Source organism: Mercenaria mercenaria, chromosome 15 (genome assembly GCF_021730395.1).
Source record: "Mercenaria mercenaria strain notata chromosome 15, MADL_Memer_1, whole genome shotgun sequence".
Classification (NCBI taxonomy): domain Eukaryota; kingdom Metazoa; phylum Mollusca; class Bivalvia; order Venerida; family Veneridae; genus Mercenaria; species Mercenaria mercenaria.
In genome coordinates this window covers 53,505,378-53,521,800 of record NC_069375.1, presented here as the reverse complement: position 1 = coordinate 53,521,800, position 16,423 = coordinate 53,505,378, and the positions used below count along the sequence as shown (strand labels likewise).

Below are 16,423 nucleotides of genomic sequence, written 5' to 3'. Positions count from 1 at the left end.
TGCAGAATAACGCTAATGACAAGACATTTTTGCAATATACAGATTAGTGCGTGCGGTCACTTCAACCAGATGTTATCACCTCGGGCTAGATGAATGCGCGCTGATTGGCCGATTCCATTAAACGGCAGAGGGTTAAATTAGGCCATGCCCATTATCTCATAAAATTAATTAATATGCATACAATTAGTATCAATTAATGTTGCAGTAAAACTGTGCCGCAGAACCTACATGTACAATTTATTTACGAAAAGATCGATGAATGAGTGCAAACTTATATAGCATTTTGATGAAGTCTATGTTAGACGATTGTATTTATTTTCTTAATATGTCCGTAAGTATTGACCTGGCACTCATTAATCTTTGCAAATATTTTCGGGCGTTTTCGTTAATTTACCTAATATTTGTATCCTGAAAATAACCATATTTTACAGCTAACCAATGTCACGGTGGGTTTGATTTCCAGGCACGTTACCACGGGTATCATTTTTTAAAAATATAATATAATGTTAACGATACCTGTTTTATTTTTACATAAATTTATGTATCATGTTTTTTTTTTAAAAAAATAGTGTTTTCTCTTGTAGTATTTATATTCTAGTACGCGTATGACGGATAACATGCCTTTTTATCTAAAATACTTTAAACAAATTATTCTACTTTGTTACAACGAGTAAATATGATAACTTTTAGTAAATAGACCATAAATATCACGATACGTTTGATCAATTAAGTGGTATTGGTAAGTTCGCGTATAAAATTTGGGGGAAAAGGTATGGTCAGAGGTAGGATTCGAACCCACGGCCCTGATATTGGCAGCAACACCGCTTGTCCACTCAGTTACCTGCACGTGCAACAGTATATCAATTAAGAGTTATATAATGTAATATTTATATTGCTATTTGTGATTGAACACTGAAAATCAATTTACGGAAATATACGAAATATTCATGAGTGCCAAGTCACTACCAACGGAAACTACAACCACGAGAAATAACTTGGAACAGTGTATACTACGGTAGCATAGAGGGGACATGTTCGCACTTGTTAGCTATCACGTTCGCTTGTGTTAGCCAACACGTTCGTACGTGGTAGCAAACACGTGCGCACGTGATAAATAAAATGTTTCCTATGTCCCCGCTATGCAACCGTAGTATACATAGAAGCATCCGCGGAATTATTTTTAAAATACGAACACATATTTCACTTAGTAGTTCATAAGTAACAGCTAAAATTATACAAAGAAGTATAAAATACATTTTATAGCTCTCTGAATTGAACTAAACTGACTGACTACGGTTAATTATGTGCTTTCTTAATAATCAAAATGCCATGTTATCTACACGTTGGTTTAAGGGTCCGACCTAGCTGAATGGGGCCTCAGTGGCCGAGTGGTTTAGATCGCTGACTTCAAACAACTTGCCCCTCACCAATATGGGTCTGAGCCTCATTCGGGGTGTTGAATTCTCCATGTGAGGAAGCCATCAAGCTGGCTTACGGAAGGTCGGTGGGGCTACCCAGGTGCCAGCTCGTGATAAAATATTGCACAGAGGAATCAATTTCATAAGTAAAGTATCAACACACGTCTTTGGTGTTATATTCTACGTAAGGTCTTATATTATTTCTGAATAAAACAGGGATGGATTAGTTGATTATTTTTTTCTATACTAGTAATTATTTGCATTGTATACATGAGCGTTGGAAATGTGCAGCAGAAAGAGTAATTGATGCATGCATTTAATTTTTACAACGGCGATGATACACGAATGTGTTTATCACTAAGATAAATCAGGATGAATGAATTTTTTTCTCAATCGGATATTTAGAATGAATGTAATTCGGAAACGCGCAAGAAGAAATGATGGATTTATTCATGTCTTAGATTTTATACCTGTTTTTAGCCCGCGAATGTTTTTATCAGTTCGTGAGATATTAGTGCTATACATCTATTCATTCATTCATTCAAAAACATGCAAAACGTTTGGCCTTTGAAATTGTCGGATAATATAATCACTACATATATTGATTGCATTGCTTATCATTCATAATGATTTTTCATTAGTATCGACAAGGAAAGAAATTGATAGCTTAATCAATCCTAATTGCTTGTATTGAAAAAGACGAAGAAGAAATACATGCAAGATACAAGAAGAAAGGATGAATTATTTGCGGTCTTTGATTTTATATTTGCGATGGTCAGCGAATGTTTATTTTTCAATTTTGGACGCACAAGAACAAAAATGAATTATTCCATGCCTTGATTTTCCATTTGAACGAGTTTACTACAAGAAATCCATCTTCTTCTATCAATATTAAAGGGCCTTGACGCCAGATTTTAGCTAATATGATCTTTCTTTAAAAATGAAAATTGGTCATATTATGAACATTAGAACAAGCTATTCTTTGCACACTTTTTTATTAAAAGAATGTTAAACAAAGCAAAAGATATTTATGAGTTGGGAATCGAACCCGGATTGCCTAGGCAATATAAAGCCCCTAAACATCTTCACCAGCACACCACGGAGGAATTTGTACGACCCGTTTAAATAAAGCTTTATAATTAACGCAGTTTACCTTCGGTACCCCGTGACAAACGTTTTCAGTCTAATAAAGATTATGAATGAAAAATTTAGTGAATATCGGGACTGGATTCTTTGTCTGTATACACTGAATGTAGAAATTATGAAAACACGAAGGAATATATATTGTACATTGTAGAAAGTTTGAAACATGGAAGGAAGGATGAATTAATCAATGTCGTTGATTTTCATACGGCAAAGTACAAGTTTGAAAACATGCAAAACGTTTGACCTTTGAAATGGCCGGAGAATATAATTTTCACTACACATATTGATTGCATCCCGTATTTTGTAAATATACAAATTATTTAAATCCCGTATTTCCGGCATATACGGGACATATATGGAGTTGTATACCAAGCATATACGGGACATATACGTCCCGTATTTTCGAAATATACAAATTATTTAAATCCCGTATTCCCGGCATATACAGAAAATATACGAAATTGTATACGAAGAATATACGGGAAATTTAATCCCTGTATTTTCGAAATATACAAACTATACATATCCCGTATATCCAGAATATACGGGAAATATACGGAGTTGTATACAAAGAATATACGGGAAATATAAGTCCCGTATTTTCAAAATATACAAATTATTTAAATCCCGTATTTCTGGAATATACGGGAATAATACGGAGTTGTATACCAAGCATATACGGGACATATACGTGCCGTATTTTCGAAATATACAAATTATTTAAATACTGTATTTCCGGCATATACGGGAAATATACGGAGTTGTATACGAAGAATATACGGGAAATTTAATCCCTGTATTTTCGAAATATACAAACTATACATATCCCGTATATCCAGAATATACGGGAAATATACGGGGTTGTATATGAAACATATACGGGAAATATACGTCCCGTATTTTCGTAATATACGGATTTATATATTCCCGTACACCAGACATATACGGGAATATACGGTGTTGTATACGATCAGAATAACCCTTTTTAGAATTTCCCGTATTTCAATAATATACGGGGTATCGTATACTAAGAATTCCGTATTTCATAGTAAACGGAAATCCGTATTTTATTAGTATACGGACTTTTAAATATACAAGCCCCGTACACGCCCGTATTTTAGTTTTCCTGTATTTCTTCCCGTATACGGGTAATATACGGGATCCCGTACACTCCCGTATATTAACTCTTTTTTCGCAGTGTCACCATCCTGAGTTGCAAATAACAACAGTATAGAAAACGTTGTCAACCATCCACTCCTTACATCAACAGCAATCAGACATGAAGTAGAAAAGTTGTTTGCCCTAAATGTTTTTGTGTGGTCTTTTTTTTTATTTAATGTTGCATAGTTGTCAATTTGCTTCATCTTAAGTGAATAACTGTTGTTGTGTATTACTGACCTGACATATGTATACTGCAGTTTATAAAACATACTGAAAACACGTACGACTGATATATTTTTCTATGACAGATTAACATAAAATCATTTTAATCAGCAGACACAAAAAAATGGACTTTGTGGAAAATAGTGTTTGCTACATCCAATCACTTTACAATTATTTTTTATTTTTGGACCTGAAAAAGGGTTCTGTATAACCAAGGTTTTGCTAAAACCAAGTTCGCTATATGTGTCATTTTTATGTGAAACACAGAAGGATGAAAACTGAGGGTATTTTTTTGTTTGTTTTTTTTCCATGGATTCCTTATAACAATGTTTGCTATATTTCAGTTTAACTGAATAATATTAATCATTTAGTATAGATAACCTGTGTGTTACATTTACTCTATTCTAATTCTAAGCCTTTACTAAAATTTGAGGTGGCAGGCACTAATCCTGCACGTGAAATAATGCATACAGTGAAACCTGTATTAAGAAGCGAGTATATAAGATAGTGAAACTCTCTGGTTGCTACAGGCAGGTGGCTGCTTAAGATATCAGCTTGGGAACTTAGCTGACTGGCTGCATAATACAGATGACCACTAAATCAGATTCAACTGTATAACTTGAGGCTTAACAGGAGGGCCATGATGGTCCTGGAAAGCCCACCTGAAATTCACAGCTGGATTGAACTAGTCCTGGAGGGGGTCACCCTTTTTTGAAATCTGACAAGCAGTTTTTGAAAAGATTTTCAAGGTATTCCAAATAGCTGTACAGTGCAGACTAGCCCAGCTCCTGGCCACCATGTTTTCAGACAAATCAGAATAACCTGAAAGAATCTGAAAGTAGGATAACAGTTTTTATGGAGAAGATTTTCAAAGTTTTCCATAAAACCTTACACAGAAAACTAGCCTAGCCCGCTAGTGGCCATCTTTTTTAACAAACAGAATTATTTTAAACAATTTGGTAGACTGGTCACCTAAGAAATACTCCTGTAAAGTTATTTTGAAATAGAGCCAGTGGTTTCTGAGAAAACTCCTAAAGTTTATTCCTTTTGGTTCCCATGGCAACTGGAATTCTGCATGGATAACCTATATTCAAAGGAATCTGAAATGGGACTACCCAAGAAACATCTCTGTGAAGTCTGGTTGAAACTAGCTTAGTGATTAAGGAGGAAGTATTCTTTTAAAGAAATTCTGGATGACAGATGGACTAAGGAAGGATAACTGTTGTGTGAGCTACTGAAGTTATATGCCCTTTTAATAGAAGCTATGGAGCCACACAAATTTAACCTTATTTATTTATTTATTTGATCTTTGACTGTTATATGTAACCTTGACCTTAGTAACCAGGGTCATGTGCTCTGCTCATTAACTTGTTGAGGTAAAACTTGATGTTAGTTTCATTAAAATCTTTCTTAGACGATATGCAGACACAAAGTAAAGCTAGTTTACCTAGACCTTCAAGTGTGACCTTGACCTTGGACATAGTGACTTTGGTTGTGTGCTCTACACATTTTCTTAATAAGGTAAACAACTGATACTAGTTTTCTGAAAAGCTTCCCAGTGTTTTAGAATTTATGTTGTGGACATGGAATTCAGCTATTTGAATTTTGACCTCAAAGTCTGACCTTGAATTTGGACTATATATATACCAGTACAAAGGGTCAACAAGAGTGTCAGACTGTCACAAAATATGTCCGTCATTGAACTTGGTCTAATTCAAGGGCCATAATCCAAGAGTGCCTGGGACGATTTTGTGTGGTTATCAAACTCGGCCCAAGACATTTTATGCCCACAAACATTGTCAGCAAGTTTGGTGAAGATCAGATGAAAACTGTTCAACTTGGACAGCGGACAAGGCTAAATTTGTAGTTTTTCGAGTAATTCAAGGGCCATAATCCAAGAGTGCCAGGGGCGATCTGGATGGTAATTGATCTAGGCTGAGATATTATGCCCACAAACATTATCAGCAAGTTTGGTGAAGATCGGATGAAAACTGTTCGACTTGCTAAACTTGCAGTTTTTTGAGTAATTCAAGGGCCATAATCCAAGAGTGCCTGGGGCAATTTGGCTGGTTATCGAACTTGGCCGAGGTATAAGAGAGCGGACATGCTTTGGACACCAACCGCCCGCCATGACATGTGTTCACATAATATGCCCAACTCTTTCAGAGACAGGCATATAAAAATGGGTCACAAGTAACAGATTCAAAGTTATATTTATATTTAAAAAAAAAATGACATTTTTGGATCAGTAAACAGGGTTACATAAATTATGTTTAGGCCCTTTCAATGCAGTTTCTGAAAAGGTACAGGTCTAAAACATTTTGTGCAGTATCAGAAAGGTTTTACTTTATTTAAGTTTTATGCTATATCTTAACATAATAAACACCATATCATAACCTAGGTTGTTGTTCATATTTATTACGCATAACACAGTTTAATACAAGATAATGTAATTGTGTGAGAGTCATAGAAAATATAAATTCTGAAAGCTTAAAAATTGATGCTTAAACTTCTTTCAATTTCAATGCCATAATTATCTTTCCAAACAGTTTAGCCTTAACAATGGTTTACCTGCAGTTTGCATGAGAACACGTCGACTCCTTACGTCTATTTTCAGTACTGGATTCCTGGCCACACAATTGTATGCACCATCAAGATGTGGCTTTGCTCTCAGAATCAGCTTCATAGAATACTGGCTGTGAAAATACAGTAATTCAGTTTAACTGCTGACACTATATTTACAATTTCTGTCAAAAAAGACTAACTAAATCCCATAATTCTCTCTACCCAAAAAGGCTAACTACTCTGGTTAAGGTGGGGGGAGAGGTGGGAAAAGACGTTGGGGACTGACCTCATAGGATACTAAGAGACAATATCAAACAGTTTCTACTACATAAATATAGGGAAAAGTAACCACATCCTCTGGCAGCCATTTTTTTTGATAAAGCAGAATAATTTGTAAAATTTTCGTAAAGTCACCAAAGAAACAATTGTGGAAAACTATTTGAAAACTGTTTCCAATATATACATACAGGGAAAAATGACCATGCTCCCCTGGCGGCCATGGTTTTTTTTATCAAAATAATTTGAACAATCTTGGAAAAGGATCACACAAGGACCATTTACGTGAAATTATTTTATAATTAGGCCAGCAGTTTCATGCAAAAACATGTTTAAAATGAATTTCACTAATTGCCTATAGGGAAAAGTGACCACACCTTGTAGCTGCTATGTTTTATGATAAATCAAAATAATTTGAACAATCTTGTCAGAGGATCACACAAGGACCATTCGTGTGAAATTACTTTAAAATTAGGCCAGTGGTTTCTGACCAGGAGTTAGAGCGAACTGGAGCGTCTCCTGTATCTTGCACTATCCTCCCACTATGATTACTAACAGTCTTCTGGAGGAGTCGCTCATATAGGTTACCGGTGGCGACTATAAATAAACTTATATACAAACAAACAAATTGACAAGGAGATTTTTAAAGTTTCTGCCATATACATATAGCGAAAAGTGACCATGCCCACTGGCAACCATGTTCATTGTTGAATCAGAAAAATTTGAAAAAGTCTTCATAAAGGGTCACCAAAGGAACATAAATTTTGTGTAAAATTTTTCAAAATTGGGCCTTCAACATTTGACATGTAAAACTTTGATATGAATACATAAATGTATGTAATGCTAGCAACTGACAGTTGTAATAAATATAACACTTATAATGATGGAAACCATTCTCTCTTTTCAGTGAAAATGATCTTGAACTAGACATGGGTAACTCCAATACAATCTAACCTTTCTCCTGAAAACTGCTATTCACACACCAAGTTTGGTGACAATCTTACACCCATACTAACGATACTGAGCAAAAACCATTTTTCCATTTTCAACCCCAGAGGCCCAAAATGCAATCCAAGCTGTCATCTCCACCTAAGCTACCTACAAAATAAGTTTTCACCATATTAATGTCTTATTCCTAACTAAACTGACTGAACAGAAACCTTTTTTTCTATTTTTAGTAGCAGTGACCTTTATACGAGTGAATCTAAATAAAATTCCAACTTTGTCTCTATAACAACCATATACTCACCAAGCTTTGTGGCAACCTCCTATTCTATTTTAAGTAACAGTGACATGGACCTTGACCAAAAGCTTCAAATGCAACTCCATTTGGTATCTCCATATAAGCTACCTATAAATCTTATTCCTAACTAAAGTAATCCAACAGACTTCATTTTTCCATTTTTTAATAACAGCCACCTTAACTCTGACTCCTGTGCCACAAATGCAACCCCAACTGTAATCTCAAACTATTGTAAAAAATGCAACCCCAACTGTAATCTCAAACTATTGTAAAAAATGCAACCACAACTGTAATCTCAAACTATTGTAAAAATGCAACCCAAACTGTAATCTCAAACTATTGTAAAAAATGCAACCACAACTGTAATCTCAAACTATTGTAAAAAATGCAACCCAAACTGTAATCTCAAACTATTGTAAAAAATGCAACCACAACTGTAATCTCAAACTATTGTAAAAAATGCAACCCCAACTGTCATCTCAAACTATTGTAAAAAATGCAACCACAACTGTCATCTCAAACTAGTGCCACAAATGCAACCCCAACTGTAATCTCAATCTATTGTAAAAAATGCAACCACAACTGTAATCTCAAACTATTGTAAAAAATGCAACCACAACTGTAATCTCAAACTATTGTAAAAAATGCAACCCAAACTGTAATCTCAAACTATTGTAAAAAATGCAACCACAACTGTAATCTCAAACTATTGTAAAAAATGCAACCCAAACTGTAATCTCAAACTATTGTAAAAAAATGCAACCACAACTGTAATCTCAAACTATTGTAAAAAAATGCAACCCAAACTGTAATCTCAAACTATTGTAAAAATGCAACCACAACTGTATCTCAAACTATTGTAAAAAATGCAACCCAAACTGTAATCTCAAACTATTGTAAAAAATGCAACCACAACTGTAATCTCAAACTACTGTAAAAAATGCAACCCAAACTGTCATCTCAAACTATTGTAAAAAATGCAACCACAACTGTCATCTCAAACTAGTGCCACAAATGCAACCCCAACTGTAATCTCAAACTATTGTAAAAAATGCAACCCCAACTGTCATCTCCAACTACAGCCACAAATGCAACCCCAACTGTCATCTCAAACTATTGTAAAAAATGCAACCCCAACTGTCATCTCAAACTATTGTAAAAAATGCAACCCCAACTGTCATCTCAAACTATTGTAAAAAATGCAACCCCAACTGTCATCTCAAACTATTGTAAAAAATGCAACCCCAACTGTAATCTCAAACTATTGTAAAAAATGCAACCCCAACTGTCATCTCAAACTATTGTAAAAAATGCAACCCCAACTGTCATCTCAAACTATTGTAAAAAATGCAACCCCAACTGTCATCTCAAACTATTGCCACAAATGCAACTCCAACTGTCATCTCAAACTATTGTAAAAAATGCAACCCAAACTGACATCTCAAACTATTGCCACAAATGCAACCCAAACTGACATCTCAAACTATTGCCACAAATGCAACCCCAACTGTCATCTCAAACTATTGTAAAAAATGCAACCCCAACTGTCATCTCAAACTATTGTAAAAAATGCAACCCCAACTGTCATCTCAAACTATTGTAAAAAATGCAACCCCAACTGACATCTCAAACTATTGCCACAAATGCAACCCAAACTGACATCTCAAACTATTGCCACAAATGCAACCCCAACTGTCATCTCAAACTATTGTAAAAAATGCAACCCCAACTGTCATCTCAAACTATTGTAAAAAATGCAACCCCAACTGTCATCTCAAACTATTGTAAAAAATGCAACCACAACTGTCATCTCAAACTATTGTAAACAAGAGGGCCAAGATGGCCCTAGGTCGCTCACCTAAGAAACACTCCATAACAGTGTAAAACATGTTTGACCTAGTGATTTCATGGAAACAACTATTCTGACCAATTTTCATTAAGATTGGACCAAAAAATTGGTCTCTTGCGATAAAACAAGCATTTTTTTAGATATGACCTAGTTTTTGACCCTAGATGACCCATGTTCAAACTCGACCTAGATTTTATCAAGGCAATCATTCTGACCAAAATTCATGAAGATCAATTAAAAAATACAGCCTCTATCACATACACAAGCTTTTTTCTTTGATTTGACCAAGTGACCTAGTTTTTGACCTCAGATGACCCATATTCAAATTCGACCTAGATTTCATTAAGGCAATCATCCTGACCAAATTTCATAAAAATCAATTGAAAAAAAACAGTCTCTATCGCATACACAAGATTTTTCTTTAATTTGACCTAGTGACCTAGTTTTTGACCTCAGATAACCCATATTAAAAATCGACCTAGATTTCATCAAGGCAATCACTCTGACCAATTTTCATGAAGATCAATTGAAAACTACATCCTCTATTGCATACACAATGTTTTTCTTCGATTTGACCTAGTGACCTAGCTTTTGACCCCAGATGACCCATTTTCGAACTTGGCCTAGATTTTATCAAGGTAATCATTCTGGCTAAATTTCATGAAGATCAGTTGAAAAATACAGCCTCTATCGCATACACAAGGTTTTTCCTTAATTTGACCTAGTGACCTAGTTTTTGACCCCAGATGACCCATTTTTGAACTCGGCCTAGATTTCATCAAGGTAATCATTCTGACCAAAATTCATGAAGATCATTTGAAAAATACAGCCTCTATTGCATACACAAGGTTTTTCTTTGATTTGACCTAGTGACCTAGTTTTTGACCCGAGATGACCCATTTTCGAACTCGGCCTAGATTTTATCAAGGCAATCATTCTGACCAAAATTCATGAAGATCAATTGAAAAATACAGCCTCTATCGCATACACAAGGTTTTTCTTTGATTTGACCTAGTGACCTAGTTTTTAACCCAAGATGACCCATTTTCGAACTCTGCCTAGATTTCATCAAGGTTATCATTCTGACCAATATTCATGAAGAATAATTGAAAAATACAGCCTCTATCGCATACACAAGGTTTTTCTTTGATTTGAACTAGTGACCTAGTTTTTGACCCGAGATGACCCATTTTCGAACTCGGCCTAGATTTCATCAAGGCAATCATTCTGACCAATATTCATGAAGATCAATTGAAAAGTACAGCCTCTATCGCATACACAAGGTTTTTCTTTGATTTGACCTAGTGACCTAGTTTTTGACCCGAGATGACCCATTTTCGAACTCGGCCAAGATTTCATCAAGGCAATCATTCTGACCAATATTCATGAAGATCAATTGAAAATACAGCCTCTATCGCATACACAAGGTTTTTCTTTGATTTGACCTAGTGACCTAGTTTTGACCCGAGATGACCCATTTTCGAACTCGGCCTAGATTTTCATCAAGGCAATCATTCTGACCAATATTCATGAAGATCAATTGAAAAATACAGCCTCTATCGCATACACAAGGTTTTTCCTTTATTTGACCTAGTGACCTAGTTTTTGACCCCAGATGACCCATTTTTCGAACTCGGCCTAGATTTCATCAAGGCAATCATTCTGACCAAATTCATGAAGATCAATTTGAAAATACAGCCTCTATAGCATACACAAGGTTTTTCTTTGATTTGACCTGGTGACCTAGTTTTTGACCCGAGATGACCCATTTTCGAACTCGGCCTAGATTTCATCAAGACAATCATTCAGACCAATATTCATGAAGATCAATTGAAAAATACAGCCTCTATCGCATACACAAGGTTTTTCTTTGATTTGACCTAGTGACCTAGTTTTTAACCCAAGATGACCCATTTTCGAACTCTGCCTAGATTTCATCAAGGTTATCATTCTGACCAATATTCATGAAGATCAATTGAAAAATACAGCCTCTATCGCACACACAAGGTTTTTCTTTGATTTGAACTAGTGACCTAGTTTTTGACCCGAGATGACCCATTTTCGAACTCGGCCTAGATTTCATCAAGGCAATCATTCTGACCAATAATAATGAAGATCAATTGAAAAGTACAGCCTCTATCGCATACACAAGGTTTTTCTTTGATTTGACCTAGTGACCTAGTTTTTGACCCGAGATGACCCATTTTCGAACTCGGCCTAGATTTGATCAAGGCAATCATTCTGACCAATATTCATGAAGATTAATTGAAAAATACAGCCTCTATCGCATACACAAGGTTTTTCTTTGATTTTACCTGGTGACCTAGTTTTTGACCCGAGATGACCCATTTTCGAACTCGGCCTAGATTTCATCAAGGCAATCATTCAGACCAATATTCATGAAGATCAATTGAAAAATACAGCCTCTATAGCATACACAAGGTTTTTCTTTGATTTGACCTGGTGACCTAGTTTTTGACCCGAGATGACCCATTTTCGAACTCGGCCTAGATTTCATCAAGGTTATCATTCTGACCAATATTCATGAAGATTAATTGAAAAATACAGCCTCTATCGCACACACAAGGTTTTTCTTTGATTTGACCTAGTGACCTAGTTTTTGACCCGAGATGACCCATTTTCGAACTCGGGCTAGATTTCATCAAGGTTATCATTCTGACCAATATTCATGAAGATTAATTGAAAAATACAGCCTCTATCGCATACACAAGCTAAATGTTGACAGACGACAGACGACGGACGACGGACGCCGGACATCGAGCGATCAGAAAAACTCACCTGAGCATTGCTCAGGTGAGCTAAAAATGCAACCCCAACTGACATCTCAAACTATTGTAAAAAATGCAACCCCAACTGTCATCTCAAACTATTGTAAAAAATGCAACCCCAACTGTCATCTCAAACTATTGTAAAAAATGCAACCCCAACTGTCATCTCAAACTATTGTAAAAAATGCAACCCCAACTGTCATCTCAAACTATTGTAAAAAATGCAACCCCAACTGACATCTCAAACTATTGCCACAAATGCAACCCCAACTGTCATCTCAAACTATTGTAAAAAATGCAACCCCAACTGTCATCTCAAACTATTGTAAAAAATGCAACCCCAACTGTCATCTCAAACTATTGTAAACAAGAGGGCCAAGATGGCCCTAGGTCGCTCACCTAAGAAACACTCCATAACAGTGTAAAACATGTTTGACCTAGTGATTTCAAGGAAACAAATATTCTGACCAATTTTCATTAAAATTGGACCAAAAAATTGGTCTCTTGCGATAAAACAAGCATTTTCTTAGATATGACTTAGTTTTTGACCCTAGATCACCCATGTTCAAACTCGACCTAGATTTTATCAAGGCAATCATTCTGACCAAAATTCATGAAGATCAACTGAAAAATACAGCCTCTATCACATACAGAAGTTTTTTCTTTGATTTGACCAAGTGACCTAGTTTTTGACCTCAGATGACCCATATTCAAATTCGACCTAGATTTCATTAAGGCAATCAACCTGACCAAATTTCATAAAAATCAATTGAAAAAAACAGTCTCTATCGCATACACAAGATTTTTCTTTAATTTGACCTAGTGACCTAGTTTTTGACCTCAGATAACCCATATTCAAAATCGACCTAGATTTCATCAAGACAATCATTCTGACCAAATTTCATACAGATCAATTGAAAAATACATCCTCTATTGCATACACAATGTTTTTCTTCGATTTGACCTAGTGACCTAGTTTTTGACCCGAGATGACCCATTTTCGAACACGGCCTAGATTTTATCAAGGTAATCATTCCGGCTAAATTTCATGAAGATCAGTTGAAAAATACAGCCTCTACTGCATACACAAGGTTTTTCTTTGATTTGACCTAGTGACCTAGTTTTTGACCCCAGATGACCTATTTTCGAACTTGGTCTAAATTTCATCAAGGTAATCATTCTGACCAAAATTCATGAAGATCAATTGAAAAATACAGCCTCTATCGCATACACAAGGTTTTTACGTGATATGACCTAGTGACCTAGTTTTTGACCCGAGATGACCCATTTTCGAACTCGGCCTAGATTTCATCAAGGTAATCATTCTGACCAAAATTCATGAAGATCAATTGAAAAATACCGCCTCTATCGCATACACAAGGTTTTTCTTTGATTTGACCTAGTGACCTAGTTTTTGACCCCAGATGACCCATTTTCGAACTCGGCCTAGATTTCATCAAGGTTATCATTCTGACCAATATTCATGAAGAAGAATTGAAAAATACAGCCTCTATCGCATACACAAGGTTTTTCTTTGATTTGACCTAGTGACCTAGTTTTTGACCCGAGATGACCCATTTTCGAACTTGGCCTAGATTTCATCAAAGTTATCATTCTGACCAATATTCATGAAGATTAAATGAAAAATACAGCCTCTATCGCATACACAAGGTTTTTCTTTGATTTGACCTAGTGACCTAGTTTTTGACCCGAGATGACCCATTTTCGAACTCGGCCTAGATTTCATCAAGGTTATCATTCTGACCAATATTCATGAAGATTAATTGAAAAATACAGCCTCTATCGCATACACAAGCTAAATGTTGACAGACGACAGACGACAGACGACAGACGACGGACGACGGACGCCGGACATTGAGCGATCAGAAAAACTCATATTACTCAGGTGAGCTAAAAATGCAACCCCAACTGTCATCTCAAACTATTGTAAAAAATGCAACCCCAACTGTCATCTCAAACTTAACTACCAAAAAAGCATGTTCACCACTATACCTCATTGCTTACTAAAGATATGGACAGGAAACCATTTTTTTGTTTTATAAAAACAATGACCTTGACATTCATTCAAGTGACCATAAATATAAATCAACCTTAGACTCCATGAAAGCTATCTACATATCAAGTTTGGTGACAGCAATTGCACACAAAGTAAAAATATTGTGCAGAAACCATTTTTCTATCTGTAGTAACAGTGTCATTGATCCCTAAATCTCATCTGCATCGAAGCTACCTATAAAACCAAATTTCACAACTATATCTTATGCTTAACTTAAGTCACTAAGTGGAAACAGTCTTACTTTTTCCAGTGACAATGACCTTGATCTTGAACTGAATGACTCTCGTTGTCTCGATAAAAGCTCTCTACACAACAGGTTTGGTGACATTAGGTGTACCCTAAATAAAGATATCGTGTGAAAGATATCTATATCAGTAACTGTGACCTTATTCAGTATACTAGTGGTCCAAAATGCAATCCTGACATCTCTACCTAAGCTACATACACCAAGTTTCAACAATGTAATATTATCTCATTTCTAAATAAAGTTACACTGAGGAAACCATTATATTTTTATTTTTTGTAACCATTAGATTGCTGCTTTTTTTAAAAATTATTTAACATCAAAACTTATGCTGCATGTATAATGGCTACCAGGCATTGTTCCATGTTTATAAGATAAATGCCGTTACACCCTCACTTCTGGTGAATAAAACATCATAACTACCTCAAAGTACAATTTTCTTTTATTGATCAGGTGTTAGTTATTAAATGCAATATTCATCCAGGTTTATTTAAATATTTTAGGCACAATTGGACTGCATGGAGTACAATATTGAACAATATTTAAAGTAAGACTTACATGATAAGAGACTGTTTACTGTATCCCCCATATGTAGCACTGTATTGTTCACCCCCAGTGAACACCTCTCCATCTCTCTCCCAGTATATCTCCGGTGCAGGTGCACTTTGTCCAGTGATACAGTCAAATGATACCACTTCATCTTCAAGCACATTCACCGGTGTTGGACTAACTTCAAACATCTTTATGTCTGTAACAAAATCAAAACAAAACCGATGTGACATATTTCATACAGGTTTTGGCATGACATGATTAAAATGCAAACTCTTAAAACTGTTTATTTTATGTTTTCCAGTGAATTATAGAGTTTTCTCAGTGAAATAAAAGTGATAATCCACAGTTTTGAAACAGTAGATTATCTTTTTTTATTACATGAGTACCTATAAATAGTAACAAATTTGTGTTGAAAATTCTCCCATTATCGCATTGCGTCATGCATTATCACATTATCATAATAAGCCCCGGGGCCATTATCGATAATGGCCCTGGCGTTAGCGCGGGAAATTAACGTCTGTAAACAGAAATGACGTCATGGCGTTTCGTGGAGGTAAAACAGCGAATATTTCCGTTTTATTTTATCATCTTGAGCGTAACATCGTGTATTCTTCGTGAAATATCGTATTTTATCCCTAAATTATGCAATAAGCAAGAAAGTACAACCTTCCAGGTATTTGATTTTATACAGTAAATAGACTCTTATACAAATAATATAGAAACTGAAAAGCTGAAATTTATTGTGCCAGAAGATGCAAGTACCCATAAAAATGACACAAAAAAAAACATTTCTTACTATATTATAGGTAAACATGTAATAAACAGGTAAATACATGGGAGAGCGGTGCCTTTGAGTGATAATGGCCCTGGAAGAAGATAAT

At 35.5% G+C, this 16,423-nt stretch overlaps 1 protein-coding gene across 3 annotated transcripts in view; it reads right to left on the bottom strand.

The window, feature by feature from the left end:
- LOC123564528 (hemicentin-1-like) overlaps positions 1-16,423 on the bottom strand; it is a 116,034-nt gene that overhangs the window by 86,431 nt on the left and 13,180 nt on the right. For all 3 annotated transcript variants that reach the window (XM_053525281.1, XM_053525283.1, XM_053525282.1), the window contains exons 4-5: positions 15,549-15,738; positions 6,519-6,643 (exon numbers count right to left, since the gene is read on the bottom strand). In XM_053525281.1, the coding sequence (XP_053381256.1) occupies positions 6,519-6,643; positions 15,549-15,738 (315 nt within the window). The remainder of the gene's footprint in view (positions 1-6,518; positions 6,644-15,548; positions 15,739-16,423) is intronic.